General features: G+C 44.5%; 1 protein-coding gene across 4 annotated transcripts in view; it reads left to right on the top strand.

Annotated features, from left to right (window-relative positions):
* Nucleotides 1-17204, top strand: part of UPF2 (UPF2 regulator of nonsense mediated mRNA decay) — a 376291-nt gene that overhangs the window by 288834 nt on the left and 70253 nt on the right. For all 4 annotated transcript variants that reach the window (XM_063926873.1, XM_063926875.1, XM_063926874.1 and 1 more), the window contains exons 13-15: nucleotides 12500-12685; nucleotides 13802-14005; nucleotides 14548-14823. In XM_063926873.1, coding sequence (XP_063782943.1) covers nucleotides 12500-12685; nucleotides 13802-14005; nucleotides 14548-14823 — 666 coding nt within the window. The remainder of the gene's footprint in view (nucleotides 1-12499; nucleotides 12686-13801; nucleotides 14006-14547; nucleotides 14824-17204) is intronic.

Genomic DNA, 17204 nt, shown 5'->3' with positions numbered 1-17204 from the left:
TGGTCCTTTCGGAGTTCCCAGCATCCACTACGGACTACGAGAAATAGATTTACCGGTGAGTAAAATCTTATTTTTAACAAATTGAGCTGAGTCTCTGGAAACGCTGGGTCCAGTCTCCCTGTATACCTCTCCCAAGGGTCAGGTTATACAGCGCTAAATCCTACCAGCCACTGCAGTCTGAATAGTTGATTTTAGTGCCCATTGCTATTATATATTTATTCTGCATTGTATGTGACTTGTGCTAGCTCTGCTGTCTGACTTTCTTTCTGTCACCTTATACCTATATCTCTTATTCTTAAAACACTAAGATACAGGTGTTCACTGTACTTCACATTTGCGTGTATTTGTGAAGGCTGTCACATTGCTATACTCATTATTGTGTTATAGTGTGCTATTCTGTTACTGCTGCTATGTCTAACAAAGGCAAGGGTAACAATGAGGATGCTGGTCTTGTGTAAATCCTGTTCAGCAGGATTATCTTCCGTCCAGGACACTATACAGGATGTTCTGTGTTCATCTTACTATATTCCACCAAACCAGTCTGCCCCACCAGCCCCTGTTCAGGACCCCCTATAGGTGTCTTCATTTTCACAGGTCTTGGTGCAGATAGTAGATCGCTTAGCAGCTTCCGCTTTGTCTTCCTCTATGGGTTTCCAACAGCAGTTACAACCTGCTTTACCACTCCCCTCTATGTCTCCTCCCTGGGTGGATAGTCTTTCTCACTCACACCAGAATTTGGCCCAGACTTCTGCCGCCTTTCAACAGATGCTAAAAGGGGCAGACCCTTAACCATTAATACAACTAGGTGTACTGTTCCATCCTCACAGTCTACGCAGCTTTCATATTCTGAGGTGTCATCTGGGAAGGCAGATGAGGCAGACGTTTCTCTCCCTGATCCCCTCCCCCCCCCCCCTCAGGTGAGGGGGAGCATCATTCTACATTGGATGTACCTGCGCTAGTGAGGACAGTCAAATTCATTTTGCAAATAGAAGGAGGCGGAGCCAGCTCCTAAACCTAAAGCCCCGCTATTCAAACGTCAGAAGGTTGTAAAGCCAGAATTTCCTCACTCAAATCAGCTTACAGACCTCATGTGTGAAGCATGGAGTACCCCTAGTAAGAAGTTCTAGATACCAAAACGACTGGCTTCTTTTTACCCTCTCTTATCTGGGGATTGTGTTAAGTGGGAGGCTCTACAGTGGATTCCACGTGACGCGCCTGGTTAAAAGCTCTACTTTGTCTATACCGTCTGCAATTTCCCTGAAGGAGACTATGGATAGAAAGATTGAAGCTTGTCTTAAATCTGTCTATTCTATTATTATTTATTATTATTATTATTATTACTATTTTTATTTATATGGTGCCACTTGGGACGTGCAGTGCCCAGTTACAGATAATAAATACGTGAAGACAGTGACTTACAGTTCAATACAATATAGGACAAGTAGAGGGTATATAAACATAGCTGCATCAGTAAACAGCACTGAAATAAGTATCAGGGTGGCAGAAAGCCAAAAAAATTGGTGCCATCAAAGGGAGTATTGAAAAGAAGCTAGGTCAAGTAAGAGACGTAAAAGCGCGACGGAGGAGGACTCTGCTCGTGAGAGTTCACATTCTAAAGGAGAGGGGCACACATACAGGGATGACACAGATGGGGTCGAAAGTGACCGTGGGCCACAGAAGGCTTAGGATGAGAGACGGCTGTGTTTGGTGAAGAGGTGTGTCTTGAGAGCCCGTTTGAAGTTTTGTGGAGAGTCTGAGGTAGAGAATTCCAGAAAAAGAGAGCAGCACGTGCAAAATCTTGGAGGGAGGAGGTAATCAGAAGGCATGAGAGGCGGCGTGTATTAGCAGATCAAAGAGGACGGACTGGAGTGTAAAGGGAGATAAGGTCAGAGATGTAACTAGGAGAGGAGTGGGTGAGGGCTTTGTAAGTGAGTGTGAGAAGCTTGAAATGGATTCTGAAGGCGAAGGGGAGCCAGAGAAGGTCTTGTAAGAGAGGGGAGGTGGATGTAGTGCGTTTGGTGAGGAAGATGATCCGAGCAGCAGCATTGAGGATAGATTGAAGTGGAGAGATGTATGTGTTAGGGATGCCAGTCAGGAGGAGATTACAGTAGTCCAGTCTGGAGATAACCAGTGAGTGGATAAGGGTTTTAGTGGCATCCTGGGTGAGAAAGGGTCTGATCCTGGAAAAATTTTTGAGATGAGAATGACAGGTTTGTGAGAGGTGCTGAATGTGTGGTTTGAAGGAGAGGGAGGAGTCCAGGATTGCTCCAAGAAAGCGCACTTAGGGGCTAGAGGAGATAGTAGTGCCATCTATAGATAATGAAATTGTGGGAGGTGAGGTTGTGCAGGAGGGTGGGGAAGATGATCAGCTCAGTCTTAGACATGTTAAGTTTAAGAAGGCACTGGGACATCCAAGAAGAGGTAGCAGAGAGACAGTTGGATACACGAGTGAGGAGAGCAGGAAAGAGGTCAGGGGAGGAAAGGTAGATTTAAGTATCATCAGCATAGAGATGATATTGTAAGTCAAAAGAGCTAATGAGCTCTCCTAGAGAGAATGTATACAGAGAGAAAAGGAGAGGACCAAGAACAGAGCCTTGGGGGACACCTACAGTAAGTGGATGTGGGGGAGGGGGGGGGGGGGTGGAGCCCTGAGAGGAGACCGAGAAGAAACAGTTAGAGAGGTAGGAGGACAGCCAGGAGGGGGCAGTATCATGCAGACCAAGGGAGTGAAGGATTTGCAGAGCTATTACTCAAGTCTATGGCCAGTGCCTGGGTGGCTAAAGCCATTGAGAGCTGGGCAGAGGCTCTGGAGGAGAGCCTTCCTTCTGATGTTACCAGAGAACAGCTGTCCCACATCTCGCATATTAGGGAAGCAGCCTCCTACTTAGGTGAAGCGGCTTTAGATACTGATCTCCTAGCTTCCAAGGCGTCTGCTACTTCAGTGGTAGCCCTTCCTTCCTTTCACCAACAAGGCAAAGCTAAAGGACAGTCCATTCCTCAGCAGTCAACTTCCACAAAGTCCTCTAAACCCCGAGCTAAACAGGCTTGGGCTACCAGACGTCTAACCACCAAGTCTGAATGTAAACCCTCTGTCTGACGGGGAGGACCCCTGGGTGTAAGGCCAACTTCTTCAAGTCGCACAGTCCTGGCGCCATACCACTTCAGATGCCTGGGTGCACGAAGTGCTCTCTCACAGGTACACTCTCTCATTCCTGAGACCCCTTCCCCCCCCAGCAGTTCTTTTGTACAGGCTTTTCATAAGATCTGAGCAAATCCTTTGCCCTCCAGAAGGCCATTCAGTCTCTGCTGCACTCAGGGTTAGTAAACACTGTCCTTTTTACTCTACTCTTTTTTTCTTGGTTTAGAAACCCAGTCTGTCTATTCAACCTATCCTCAACCCCAAGTCCCTGAACAAGTTTGAGTGGCCAGGTTTCGTATGGAAACCCTCCGCTCCATTGTCCTGGTAGTTGAGCCTGGGGACTTTATGGTGTCTCTGGACATTTAGGACGCTTACCTGAATGTGCCTATAGCACCCACTCATCAATTATTTCTCCAGTGTGCTGTTCTCCAGCAACATTTCCAATTTTGGGCCCTGCTTTTTAGTCTTTCTACAGCTCCTCGAGTCTTTACCAAAATCATGGCTGTTATGGCGGCCCAGCTAAGTCATCAGAGGGTCAGAGAACTCCCATTTCTAGACAGCCTGCTTATTGTGGCACACTCTTTCCGGAGGTCCTTTTGCCGCCATGGTCAGCTGACCATTGCCTTCCTGCAAACACTCGGCTGGCTAATCAACTGGAAAAAGTCCTCCCGGACTCCTTTGCAAAAGCATTTTATATCTGGAAATTCTCCCAGATTCTCGGATACAGATAATTTTCCTGCCAGCAGACAATATTTCCATACTGCAATAAAGAGTGCCCAAGTTACTTCACAGTTGCTGAGCATCAATCCACTCAGCAATGCAGGTCTTTGGGGTCCACGGTCTCCACCTTTGACATGGTGAAGTATACCCAGTTCCACTCCAGGCACCTTAAACACCTAATCCTGTCCAGGTTGAATGGGCAACATCATGTGATCATGTCCCAGAAGATGGTCCTCTCTCCAACAGTTTGCTGTCCCTATCATGGTGGCTACAGACTTCCCACTTGTACAAGAGTCACCCCTTCTGGGTTACAGATTGTGTACTCCTTACCACAGATGCCAGTCTCCGTGGGGAGTGGGCCCAGTGACCAACCACCCCTCCTTTTAGGGCCGTTGGACTCCCACCGAGAGTTGCTTACCAATCAACGTCCTGGAGCTTCAAGCTGTCCACAAAGCACTCACTCTGGCATGGGACATTCTCTCGGGCAGGCCTGTTAAGTCCAGTCCAACAACGTCACTGTGGTGGCCTACCTCAATCATCAGGAAGGCACTCAGTCAGTTGGTGATGCAGGAAGTGGTGCACATTCCCAGATGGGCGAACATCATCTCCCGACCATCTTGACGGTGTTCATCCCAGGGGTCCTCAACTGGGAAATGGACTAGCCATCACGACATTCACGCTGGGGAGTGGGCTCTACACCCAGAAGTCTTCCAGCTCCTGGTGGACAAATGGGCCTACCAGACGTGGACTTCATGGCCTCACGACACAACCACAGGGTTCCTGTGTACGGGTCCAGGACAAGGGCCCCTGAAGCAGCCTTCGTGGATGCCCTAGCAGTGAATTGGAACTTCCAGCTGGTGTACCTCTTCCCTTCAGTCTCCCTCCTTCCTAGGGTTCTTTGTAAATTCAAGCAAGGAGGCCACCATCCTGTTGATGACTCCAGCCTGGCCCAGGCGCCATTGGTTCACAGAGTACCAGAGTCTCTCCATAGACGCTCCCTTTCTACTTCCTGTATTCTTTATTTATTTGTTTTATTTATTTATTTATTTATTTTCAGAACTGGATACCGTTATTGCCCAGGCTGCCAGTAGAAAAAGCACTTTTGTTCTGTTAGCTGCCACTTGACAGAGGTGAACGAGTTTCCGGGCTTCTTGCTCCTCCTTTTGGGAGGGGTTTGGCTTCTAAGAGCAAATTTTCTGGTGCCAGACAACACTCAGGGGGCAAGGCTCCAGTGAAGCCTAGTGACTGACGGGGTCTGTCTCTACTCAGTCCTTTCACAAGTTGAGGGACAGTTTCTCCAATGCAAGTTGGTTGAAGTTGTTTTGTGACGCCTGGATACTGGACAATATTTTCAGAGGTTACATTATCAACATCAGGGGTCTGCCACATCAGCGTTTTCTCACCACTGTCCTTCCCAAGGTGCGGAGAAGCCACTGCTCTTCTCCAGGCTGCGGAGTAGAGGGTGGCATTGGACCAGTCTATTATCTCCTCTCAGACGATGGCATTGTTTCCACTTTAAACCAGGAAGTTGTCTTGAAGGTTTTCCCTTCTTTGATGACTTCCCAGAACCGGTATAATCTGGTTCATCTAAACATAGTCAGAGCTCTGACTATTTGCTTGGTCAAGACTTCTTTTGTCCACTGCACAGATCCTCTACTTGTTCCTTACTACGCACATAAACGAGATTTGCCGGCCAGAAAAGCAGACCATTGCACATTGGATCCGCTCGGTCACCACTCAAGCCTATTCTGGTTACTGGCACCAGACCTAGTGTCTGCGCATTCCACTAGGGCGTAGGCAACCTCCTGGGCGCATGACACAGGGCTTACGTGGACAAGTCTGTCATCTTCCTCTGGCCCTCATTCCGAGATGATCGTGATGATCGTAGCTGTGCTGAATTTAGCATAGCTACGATCATTCACACTGACATGCGGGGGGACGCCCAGCACAGGGCTAGTCCGCCCCGCATGTCGGTGCCGGCTTCCCCCGCAGAAGTGCAAAGGCATCACACAGCGGCGATGCTTTTGCACTTCAGGAGTAGCTCCCGACCAGCGCAGATTTAGCATGCTGGCCGGGAGTTACTCGACGCTCCCCGGCCCGCAGCGGCTGCGTATAACGTCACGCAGCCGCTGCGAGCCGCTCCCCGCGCGGTCCGGCCACGCCTGCGTTGGCCAGACCGTGCCCACGAAACGGCAGCCAAACGCAGCAGTTCCGCCCCCTCCTGCCCAGCGACCGCCTCTGCCTGTCAATCAGGCAGAGGCGTCGCAGCCCAGCTACGGCCTTTGGCCGTCTGGCATGCGCGCAGTGGGTACCCGTTCGCTCGGCTGCGATAAAAAGCAGCGAGCGGGTTAGAATGACCCCCTCTGTCCACACATTTGCTCATTGTTACCATTTTCATGTTTTGCCTCTGGCGATGCCTACTTTTGGGCAAACCGTTTTCCGGTCAGGCAGCCTGAGCGTTTTCTCCACGGTATCCGTTCAGATGGTCGACAGTCATTATGTCGACCACTATTGGTCGACATTGACATGGTCGACGTCGACACATGAAAGGTCGACACATGAAAAGGTCGACATGAGTTTTTTTTTTCTTTTTTTTTCTTTTGGGGAACTTTTCCATACTTTACGATCCACGTGGACTACGATTGGAACGGTAATCTATGCCGAGCGAAGCGGAGCGAAGGCACCATGCCCGAAGCATGGCGAGCGAACACGGTGCACTAATTGGGGTTCCCAGTCACTTTACGCAAAAAACGACACAAAAAAAAGTTAAACTCACGTCGACCTTTTCATGTGTCGACATTTCGTGCGTCGACCATTTTCATGTGTCGACCATGTGTCCATGTCGACCATGTCAATGTCGACCAATAGTGGTCGACCTAATGACTGTCGACCATAACATGGTCGACCATGCATACCGGAACCTTTCTCCACTGGGGTCAGCTGTTGGACATTCCATGGTGCAATGTCGCTCAGCCTCGCTGCCAGAGAGAAGCGGATTTTTGGTCACTTGCCGCTGAATTTTTTTTCTTAAGCAGGCTAAGGGACACTGCATCCCCTCCCTTGCGCTCAGCCATGCAGGGTTTTGGTTCTTGACCGTCTTTACCCTACTGGTTTGTTTTTATTGTTCTAACCGTTTCACTGGGTTACTGCTACTCCTTACCAGTCCCATATTTCAGTGTCCCCACAGCCTGCTGAATACATCATTCAGTGCAATTGCTAAATGAGGAAAGAAGTTAGTAGTCATTAGGTGAAAAGTCTACAAAGAGAAGGTTACCATTTTAGGACTCTTCAATTATCTCTGTTTTATCCGTTTATATGCAACGTTTAAAAATTGTAGAATTTGTGCATCCGCTGCAGGCACAACATTCATCATTGATATTCCTATTATTCTGCCTTCGTTAATACACACACATTTTCTTTATCAATATCTAATAGTATGTCTATGAATTCTAAATGTGGTGTTTTGTTGGGTTACAGAGCACTTTTCCAGTAGCTTGGTTACAATATATAGCAATTACTATGCCCTCAAAATTATTTGAACTGAAAAATTCAACATCGGCAACAAATGGCTTTGCTCTCATTTCCTCTGTTGTTAAAAATTGGTTACTATGGTCTTAAAGAATAGTTTACCAATACACCTTTTTGATTTTTTATTACTCCTTTCTCATTTTTACCCCTAAGACCATCCACCTACTGGTTTGTTTGTTTTTTATACTAATACAAGATTAACAGCAGTTCTAGCTTGGCCTGAACAAACACCTTGCCCAATTTTATTTACTTCAAAGGGCCTATTGCATGCCTAGGTTACATAATTTTAATTAGGAACTCTAGCATGATATTTGGTTTCTACCTACAAATAAATTACATAATGGGAGTCTCTGTCACACGGGATGCGGTCAATTTACCTACAATCAAAATCCCGACTGTCAAAATTTCAACAACTATTGACCGACTGGACATGGTCAAACTACTGACATTTAAAATGCCGACAAGGTCAAAATACCGACATCATTGAAACCGACTTGTTCATACTTTACCATCCCAGTGGACCTGGAAGGGCAATGTAGTGTGCCGAGTGCAGCGAGGCACCAGGCCCAAGCGATTGCCATGCGAGGGGAGGGGACGCAGTACACTTATATGATGTCCATGTTGACCTATGTGGACATACACAAAAACGGAAAAGTCGTGTTGACTTTTTGAGCTGTCAACATTTTAAATGTCAGGATTTTTACCATGCTGGGATTTTGACCTTTGTCAGGATTTTGACTGTCAGGATTTGGATTGTAGGTGTTTCATACTAAACCCCTGTCACACTTGGCAATGCTTTATAGCATATCTGACCCTCTACTGTGGTCCGATAATACTTGTGCAAGAGACTGTATATCAGTGTGTCGGCTAAAATCAGTGTTACTGAGATATTCTCAGTGTTCCAAACACTCCTTTTGCCTCCATTTCTCTCATTAGAAGCACAGACACACCCTTACCTATTATTACATGTGTTTGTTCTTAAAGGGTATAGTGGGGTCTAAGAGGCTAATTTATCATTATTAATAATAATAATAATAATAATAAATAAATAATATATATATATATATATATATATATAGTGAGACGTTCCTATAACATGAGAATCCCTCCTCAGCCACAAGAAAGAAACCAGCACACCAGCAATAATCAATTCAAAGAGAGCTCTATTTCAGCATGGCAACAGTCAGAGTTGAAACCACATTATTTTCCAGTTAGGATAAACATGATACATCACATGTCCCTCTGGTGAAAAGGAGAATCCTGATCCCCTCTGCCCAACAGCTGTTTCGATGTCACCACCTTCCTCAAGGGCATCCATACTAACACTGAGCCAAACGCTGCCATTTATCCACAGCCTGACGCCTGTCAACAACCTCATAATCCCACTCACCTGTCCACACGAACCACCATCACCTGGGACCAGTCACGTCCACACCGCTCAAGGCCGGAAGTCCCCGTCTTGGAACGCATTCAGCCCGCGGTGGAACGCACTTCCTGTCCCGGCTTCCGTCACGGGAGCACCATACATCCGCATGACGCGGCCGGGCGCTCGCGTGAGCCAATCCAGTGCGTGTGTAAAAATTCACCTAGGCAACCCGGGTAAACAAAGCCTTCTCATAATATGAGCTCATCTAGAACCATACTTTGGTTATCGCAATGATGAGATCCCAGCATACCCGTAAACCTTAGTGTGACAGGGACTGAGGCTTGCCTGACAGGCGCCATACTGCGGAGTCTGTGTCGAATCAATACAGAACCCAAGATCAACAACAAAATCAAAAAACATACATAACATTATATACATACAGATCAAAACATAATAATAAATAATAACCATAAGGCAGCCCTCAGAGTCCAATCATCTGAAATAACTATATCAATCATATGGCAAGCAAAAACCACGGCAAAAATAGGATCTTATGGAAAACAATCAAAAGTTCTCCATTCGTTTATAGGAAACAAGTGAAAGTTAATTCCTCGTTTAACCCGTGTGGTGAGACAGTATTGAAGTTATAGATCAATTCACACTCTCTCTGTAACAGCCTCTTATGCCGATCACCCCCTCTCTTCCATGGTTTGATCTGATCCAATGGCATAAATTTAAAGTCACGTAGTGTGTGACCATGAGTCACAAAATGTCTCGCTACTGGAGGTGTAGATTGTTCAACCTTGGACATAGCTTTTTTAATTGAAGAGCGATGCATGGCTATACGTTCTTTCAATCTCCGGATCGTTTTCCCTATATAAATCAGCTTGCATGGGCACAGAACCAAGTACACCACATATTTGCTTTCGCAGGTCATATGATGCCTGAGGAAAAATTTCTTTCCAGATTGCGGATGGATAAAGTTATCACCAGTAATCATATGCTGGCAATTGACACAGCCACTACACCCATAGGCTCCATTTTTCAAGGATAGCCAGTTTGCTCTAGGGATTCCTGGGCTAATGTCAGAGGATGTAATAATTTCCTTCAGGTTATGGCTTCTTTTATATGCAAATAGCGGCTTATTACTGCAAAAGGGACCCATTGTCTGGTCTGACTGTAATATATGCCAATGCCGATAAATTGAGCTTCTTAAATACTGTGATGAAATGGAAAATGTATTAGGGAAAAACATTCTTGAGAAGGAGATTAGTGCATGTGAGGCTTCGGGACTAGATTTATTAAAGTCTGATACTTCAACTGAATGGTTATCCAGGTTAGAAAATAACATCATGACCTTTAAAACCGAGTTACTTACCTTTAAAAAGAATAAATATAAAAAGGTGAGAGATGACTATAAAGAACTAAGAGTATACCCTTGGGTATTTTTTCAAGGTGGGACTCGACAATGGCGTCCCAAACAACTAGGCAGAAAACGCTTTGAGAGGTCATACACTGATATTGAGTCTCATACTTCTGACTCAGATCAGTCTACCTCCCAGAGTGGCCCTTTTTTACGGGAGGCGGGCCTTGCGCGTACTCGAAACAAAAAAGATCAGGGCGCTGTAGGAGGGGAAAACGGAAAGCTAACAGCTCAAAAGGAAAACCCCTGGAAAAACAGGAGGAAATAAAGGTTTATAACCTCTCTGATTATGCCCTTACTGATATAGAATTTATCAGCATTGGCATATATTACAGTCAGACCAGACAATGGGTCCCTTTTGCAGTAATAAGCCGCTATTTGCATATAAAAGAAGCCATAACCTGAAGGAAATTATTACATCCTCTGACATTAGCCCAGGAATCCCTAGAGCAAACTGGCTATCCTTGAAAAATGGAGCCTATGGGTGTAGTGGCTGTGTCAATTGCCAGCATATGATTACTGGTGATAACTTTATCCATCCGCAATCTGGAAAGAAATTTTTCCTCAGGCATCATATGACCTGCGAAAGCAAATATGTGGTGTACTTGGTTCTGTGCCCATGCAAGCTGATTTATATAGGGAAAACGATCCGGAGATTGAAAGAACGTATAGCCATGCATCGCTCTTCAATTAAAAAAGCTATGTCCAAGGTTGAACAATCTACACCTCCAGTAGCGAGACATTTTGTGACTCATGGTCACACACTACGTGACTTTAAGTTTATGCCATTGGATCAGATCAAACCATGGTGATCGGCATAAGAGGCTGTTACAGAGAGAGTGTGAATTGATCTATAACTTCAATACTGTCTCACCACACGGGTTAAACGAGGAATTAACTTTCACTTGTTTCCTATAAACGAATGGAGAACTTTTGATTGTTTTCCATAAGATCCTATTTTTGCCGTGGTTTTTGCTTGCCATATGATTGATATAGTTATTTCAGATGATTGGACTCTGAGGGCTGCCTTATGGTTATTATTTATTATTATGTTTTGATCTGTATGTATATAATGTTATGTATGTTTTTTGATTTTGTTGTTGATCTTGGGTTCTGTATTGATTCGACACAGACTCCGCAGTATGGCGCCTGTCAGGCAAGCCTCAGTCCCTGTCACACTAAGGTTTACGGGTATGCTGGGATCTCATCATTGCGATAACCAAAGTATGGTTCTAGATGAGCTCATATTATGAGAAGGCTTTGTTTACCCGGGTTGCCTAGGTGAATTTTTACACACGCACTGGATTGGCTCACGCGAGCGCCCGGCCGCATCATGCGGATGTATGGTGCTCCCGTGACGGAAGCCGGGACAGGAAGTGCGTTCCACCGCGGGCTGAATGCGTTCCAAGACGGGGACTTCCGGCCTTGAGCGGTGTGGACGTGACTGGTCCCAGGTGATGGTGGTTCGTGTGGACAGGTGAGTGGGATTATGAGGTTGTTGACAGGCGTCAGGCTGTGGATAAATGGCAGCGTTTGGCTCAGTGTTAGTATGGATGCCCTTGAGGAAGGTGGTGACATCGAAACAGCTGTTGGGCAGAGGGGATCAGGATTCTCCTTTTCACCAGAGGGACATGTGATGTATCATGTTTATCCTAACTGGAAAATAATATGGTTTCAACTCTGACTGTTGCCATGCTGAAATAGAGCTCTCTTTGAATTGATTATTGCTGGTGTGCTGGTTTCTTTCTTGTGGCTGAGGAGGGATTCTCATGTTATAGGAACGTCTCACTATACTTTCTATATGGAATTACAGCACCCGGACTGAACTATGGAAATGTGTGCGGCTTTTCTGTTCTGTTCTCTATATATATATATATATATATATATATATATATATATATATATATATTATTCAGCTTTATAAAGCAAAATTTGCATCGTATGTCTCAATGGGAAATTTCTATCTCATCAGACCTTTCCACAGGCTCCTCTCTGTCAGCACACCTTAAAGGTCTTTGCTATGCTGCTTGTGTAGATGTTGTTGTATAACTCACTGAACTGTCAACTTACATACTGACAAATGTCTGTGAAAGGACAGATTTAATAGTCAATGAAAATGTCTTCTATTTGGTTCTTTTTGTAATTTCAAAAATACAGGTCTGGTGAATGCCCACCTATTATGCAAGATTCAGTGCTGCAGTGTCAACCAATGTTTTACTTGTTTAAAAATATTAATGTAAGCTTCTGCATAGCTAAATTTGGTGTAATTGTCTCCAATTCTTGATAATTTACAATTGGTAATATTTCTGAAAACTCTCTTCAGGAACAAATGATGCGCAAAAAACAAGCCATGCACTTGGATGCACGATACGTAACGATGGTTGAGAATGCTTACTACTACTGTAACCCTCCCCCAGCTGAAAAGACTGTGAGAAAGAAGCGCCCCCCTCTGCAAGAGTACATTAGAAAGCTACTCTATAAAGATCTTTCTAAAGTTACTACTGAGAAGGTCAGTCATGTGTGACTATGGTATATAGATGGAAGTTAACTACACAGGATCTGTTATGTTGTTTTGTTTATCAATTGCCATTTTTAGTACGCCTTCTGAAGTTAAAGTGCAGACAGTGACTCGATGTACAAAGGCCAATGTAGCAGAAGTCCTAAAACAACATCCCTTTCCCCCCTAACTGGTAAAACTGTAAGTTCTTTTTTCATAACAACCTTTTCAGTGATGGAATGACACAGGAGCGCAAGGTAAGTGGCAGTAGCATATTGTATCCCCCCCCCCCCATTACTGTTTGCTGGGCTTTAGGGTAGGAGAGAAGGGAGGCTATGGTTTCAGTACTTGTGTCCAATGCAGAGTGGACCATGGTCAAGGCAGTGTGGACATGCCGAGAGGGGGCCTCAGCTGTAATCTGTCTTCCAATGAGTTCAGAGAGAATTTATGTTGCTCACAGCATCTGAGTCCTGTGTAAGTCAGGCCATCCCTGGGTCCCAGATATTAGCTGGGTGGTGTGGGAAAAATGCTGTCCGGTGCTTCTGTGAAAAATATCCTGAGGAGAAAACTGGTTTATCCAAACTGATGCATTCCATTTGACTGGACAAGGCATTTTTTTTATTTTAACAATTCTCCATCCTGCGGTATCGAGTAGCGATTAGTAGTCCAGGCAGTGACTTAAATAGTGACGTTCTTGCTCCTTTTGTTGCAGCCTGATGAGCATGATCATGTAGGTGAGCATGATAGGCATACTTAGGGGTCTATTCATGAAGCAAAAAGTGTGGAGAAGTTAGCCAGTGGAGAAGTTCTCCATGGCAACCAATCAGTGTTGAGGCAACATTTATAAAATGCATTCTATAAAAATATATACGTAGCAGCTGGCTCACTTCTCCACACTTTTCACTACTTCATGAATATACCCCTTAATGAGATATAAACCCTTGCTTTATTTCATGTATATTATTCAACTTGGTACTTCAAAGCCTTTTGATTTTGATGTTCAATAGTCTTTACTCACTATTTAAAATTGTGCGTCTTTAAAGGCACTCTCATTTGCATTACCTGCTTTGTTAGTGCTTGATGAATATTTTAAATCAAATCTCTCCTATTATCAATTGTTCATTTTAGGTTTTGCGGCAGATGAGGAAGTTACCTTGGCAGGACCCTGAGGTGAAAGATTATGTCATCTGCTGCATGATCAACATTTGGAATGTAAAATACAACAGCATCCACTGTGTGGCTAACCTTCTGGCAGGCTTGGTGCTTTATCAAGAGGATGTTGGGATTCATGTGGTTGATGGTGTGTTAGAGGACATACGACTAGGGATGGAGGTAAGTGGAAAACCAAAATACATAATGAGTGCAGCAGAATTATTGATTATGGCAAGTGTAGGTGATCTCTTTTTTGTATTTGGGTCTAATAAGGCTGCATTAGGAAAACCCAAATGACAGATCAGACAGCAAAGACTGAAAGCCAAATGAATGAACTTACAGATGTGTATACATACGTCTAGCCTCCTGGTACAGTAAACAGCTCTTCTAGTCATGCCATGGCGTAACTTGGTAGCGCAGAGCGTCATTTCTTGCTTATAATAATGTAAAGGGGCTCATGTAGAGTTGGGTGTATTAGCACCTTTAATGTTAGAAGGTCAGAAATGCATTTATTTGCATATGTTTAGATGGAGGAATTTTACGATGTGTCCAGCTGTACAACTTTAACATATGCACCAGGTTTACCTCGGGAGCAGTAAGTGTAGAGTGTTCTCCTGAAATCATTCTTACAAGATAAAATTATATATAAACACTAATCTTGAATGGACAATAATGTGAATATAGTTTTGTGATTTGTGTTGGTATCTTTTTTCCATATTTAGGTTAATCAGCCAAAATTTAACCAGCGTCGGATAAGCAGCACTAAATTTCTCGGAGAGCTTTACAACTATAGAATGGTTGAGTCTGCTGTTATATTTCGCACACTGTATTCCTTTACATCCTTTGGTGTAAACTCAGATGGCAGTTCCAGTCCTCTTGATCCTCCTGAGCACTTATTTCGGATCAGATTAGTGTGCACAATTCTTGATACTTGTGGACAATATTTTGATCGAGGATCCAGCAAGCGCAAACTCGATTGTTTCCTTGTTTACTTTCAGGTATGATATATAGGGTATATATGACTAGTAACAACAGAGCATGTGCATAATTTTCTAACTTCCACTAAAGTTAAGTGTGTGGGTGCCATACTTTATTGTATGTTTTACGTGCATTTACTGACAACAAATACAGCACCTTGGATTGAACATAATTTTAGCATTTCTTTAGGATTTTGCTTCCTGTGGCAAGGTCAAGCTTTGCTGACAGAAGGTGCTCAAATATCAGATGTGTTTCAAACCTTTTCCCATCTTTCCACCGCTGCGAGTTCATGTAGACTATCAGATCATGTACAATCTTATTCTCCTTTCACAGCAAAAACCCAAATCCAACCTGGGTTATTGAACATGATTTCAAGTCAGATCCAGCAGCTTGAAGCTGTGTTCACACTGCAAGCTGGACTCGGGTTATTATCAGGTTGCACCAACGATTGGATATAACATCATCTCTAAGCGACAGGGATCCTGCTCTCTGCATACCTTTAGTGTGACCCTAGTTGGAAGACCCTAGTTGCGTTTTCACACTGACTACTTGGGTCGGTTTTAGGTTCAACCGTAATCGTGACCTGGGTTGAATTCCCAGGACACTGAACCTGGGTAGTCCCTTTCACACCAAGCCAAGAACCTGTGTTGCCCGGGCAGTATTCTGGGTCAGCGGCATGATGTGAAAGGGGTATAAGGGATCTATGTAAGCAGGCACTTATATTCATAAGTGACTTGTTTTCATGAGTCACTTAAAAAAAGTTTCCTTCCTCATTCATCTTCTGGAGGACACTGCCAACCCTAGGGTGTAGATGGCTCTGTGACGAGCAGACACAGCAAACGAAACCTGTATGCAAACTTCACTCCTCCAACTCTACAGCTCATTATGCTTTTTATTTGAAAAAGATGGTATATAACTAAACAACATCAATGTTACCAATGTGGTTTTTTTCTTCTTACCATCTGTAACAACATCGAGAACACTGGACACAGAACGTCAATATTTTCTTCAGTTGTCCCATCCCTTAGATTGCAGCCTGTCCCCCACTATGGCTGGACGTGATGGTACCAGCTGTCCAATGGACAGCACTGTGTCTGGCATGTGCCACTTAGTAACTTTTTCTGCAGTGTTTTCAGGGAAAGCATAGGCTGTTTTTCTATATTTTCTCCATTGAGTCTGCTAGATACAGTTTGTCTACTTCTGCCTGTCCCTTGAGTTATCTTTAGAATTTTGTGGTTGTTTTAAAACGAAAACACGCAAGCAGGAAAAGTGATTGTGTGTTTGTCTGTTAGTCCACTCTCTGTATCTTGTATGTGTTCTCTAACTTATTAGCTTGTGTTTTTCATGACTGAAAGGAAAACTACCTCCAGAACCAAGGCTGCGGGGCACACTTTTGTGCTCCCCTGCTTTTGTTACAAATACTGTGCCAAATTGTGTCACGGCTCTCCAGAACAAGGTTGCTGCTGTGTGGCTTGTAACAGTGAGTGTCAAACACGATTTTGAATGAAAAAAAACACATTTTGTTTCCCACAGCACCCTGAATAATAGCAGTAACCAGATTTAAATCCCATACAATATCTTAGAATTCAGATATCTTGGTTACATATATCTGCGAAAATGCTTTTTTTCCTCTCTGCTAGGGCCCATGGTAGGCCCTCCAGAAGTTCCTTTTCTCTCCCTGATCCTCAACTGGACTCGGACCTCACATGCAGTTGTTCAGGAACCCTCACTGGGTCCTCTGCTTGGAGATTAATATGGAGATAATGCTTCTTTACAGGATGTTTCAGGCCACATTAGATAAATGCTCCTTGCAAGCGCTAAACCTGTCCATGGGCGCGCTAACTGTTCGAGTACAATTATGATCATCTCTCTGGTGGAAGAGAAAGATGTTTCAAGGGATTCTGATGTGTAGGGGCTGGGGCTGTTTTTCCCAGCAGACAATATTTGGGAGAGATGTATGATTAATGCCCTTTCTCCCGTTATTTGTCATGACCTGCTTCAATTCATTTAGTGTGGCGAAGCAGGTTCCTGCATTGGTGGCATGTATTATTTGTTTTGGTGAAGAGGGAGAGTGTGCACTCTTGCGGCTGTACAGGTTTTCACTGTCCGGCACTGCATGGATTGTGTACTGGAGTGTCTAATAGAGCAAGGGAGCTTGTTCCAATGAAGGGAGACTGCATGAGTAAAATCTTGGATTCGCACATGGGATGCAGTGACAAGGGTAGAGGCCGACCGGAGTGGGGGCGGGAGGGACTATATAGGGAGGATGAGGTTGGAGATGTAAGGAGCAGTGGAGTTAGTTAGATAGGGCCTTGTACGTGAGGGTGAGGAGTTTGAAGAGGATTATTTAGGGGAATGGGAGCCAGTGCAGGTTTTGTCTAAGGAGTGGCAGATGTGGAGC

Source organism: Pseudophryne corroboree, chromosome 6, assembly GCF_028390025.1.
Source record: "Pseudophryne corroboree isolate aPseCor3 chromosome 6, aPseCor3.hap2, whole genome shotgun sequence".
Taxonomy (NCBI): domain Eukaryota; kingdom Metazoa; phylum Chordata; class Amphibia; order Anura; family Myobatrachidae; genus Pseudophryne; species Pseudophryne corroboree.
This window is presented reverse-complemented; position numbering and strand designations above follow the sequence as displayed.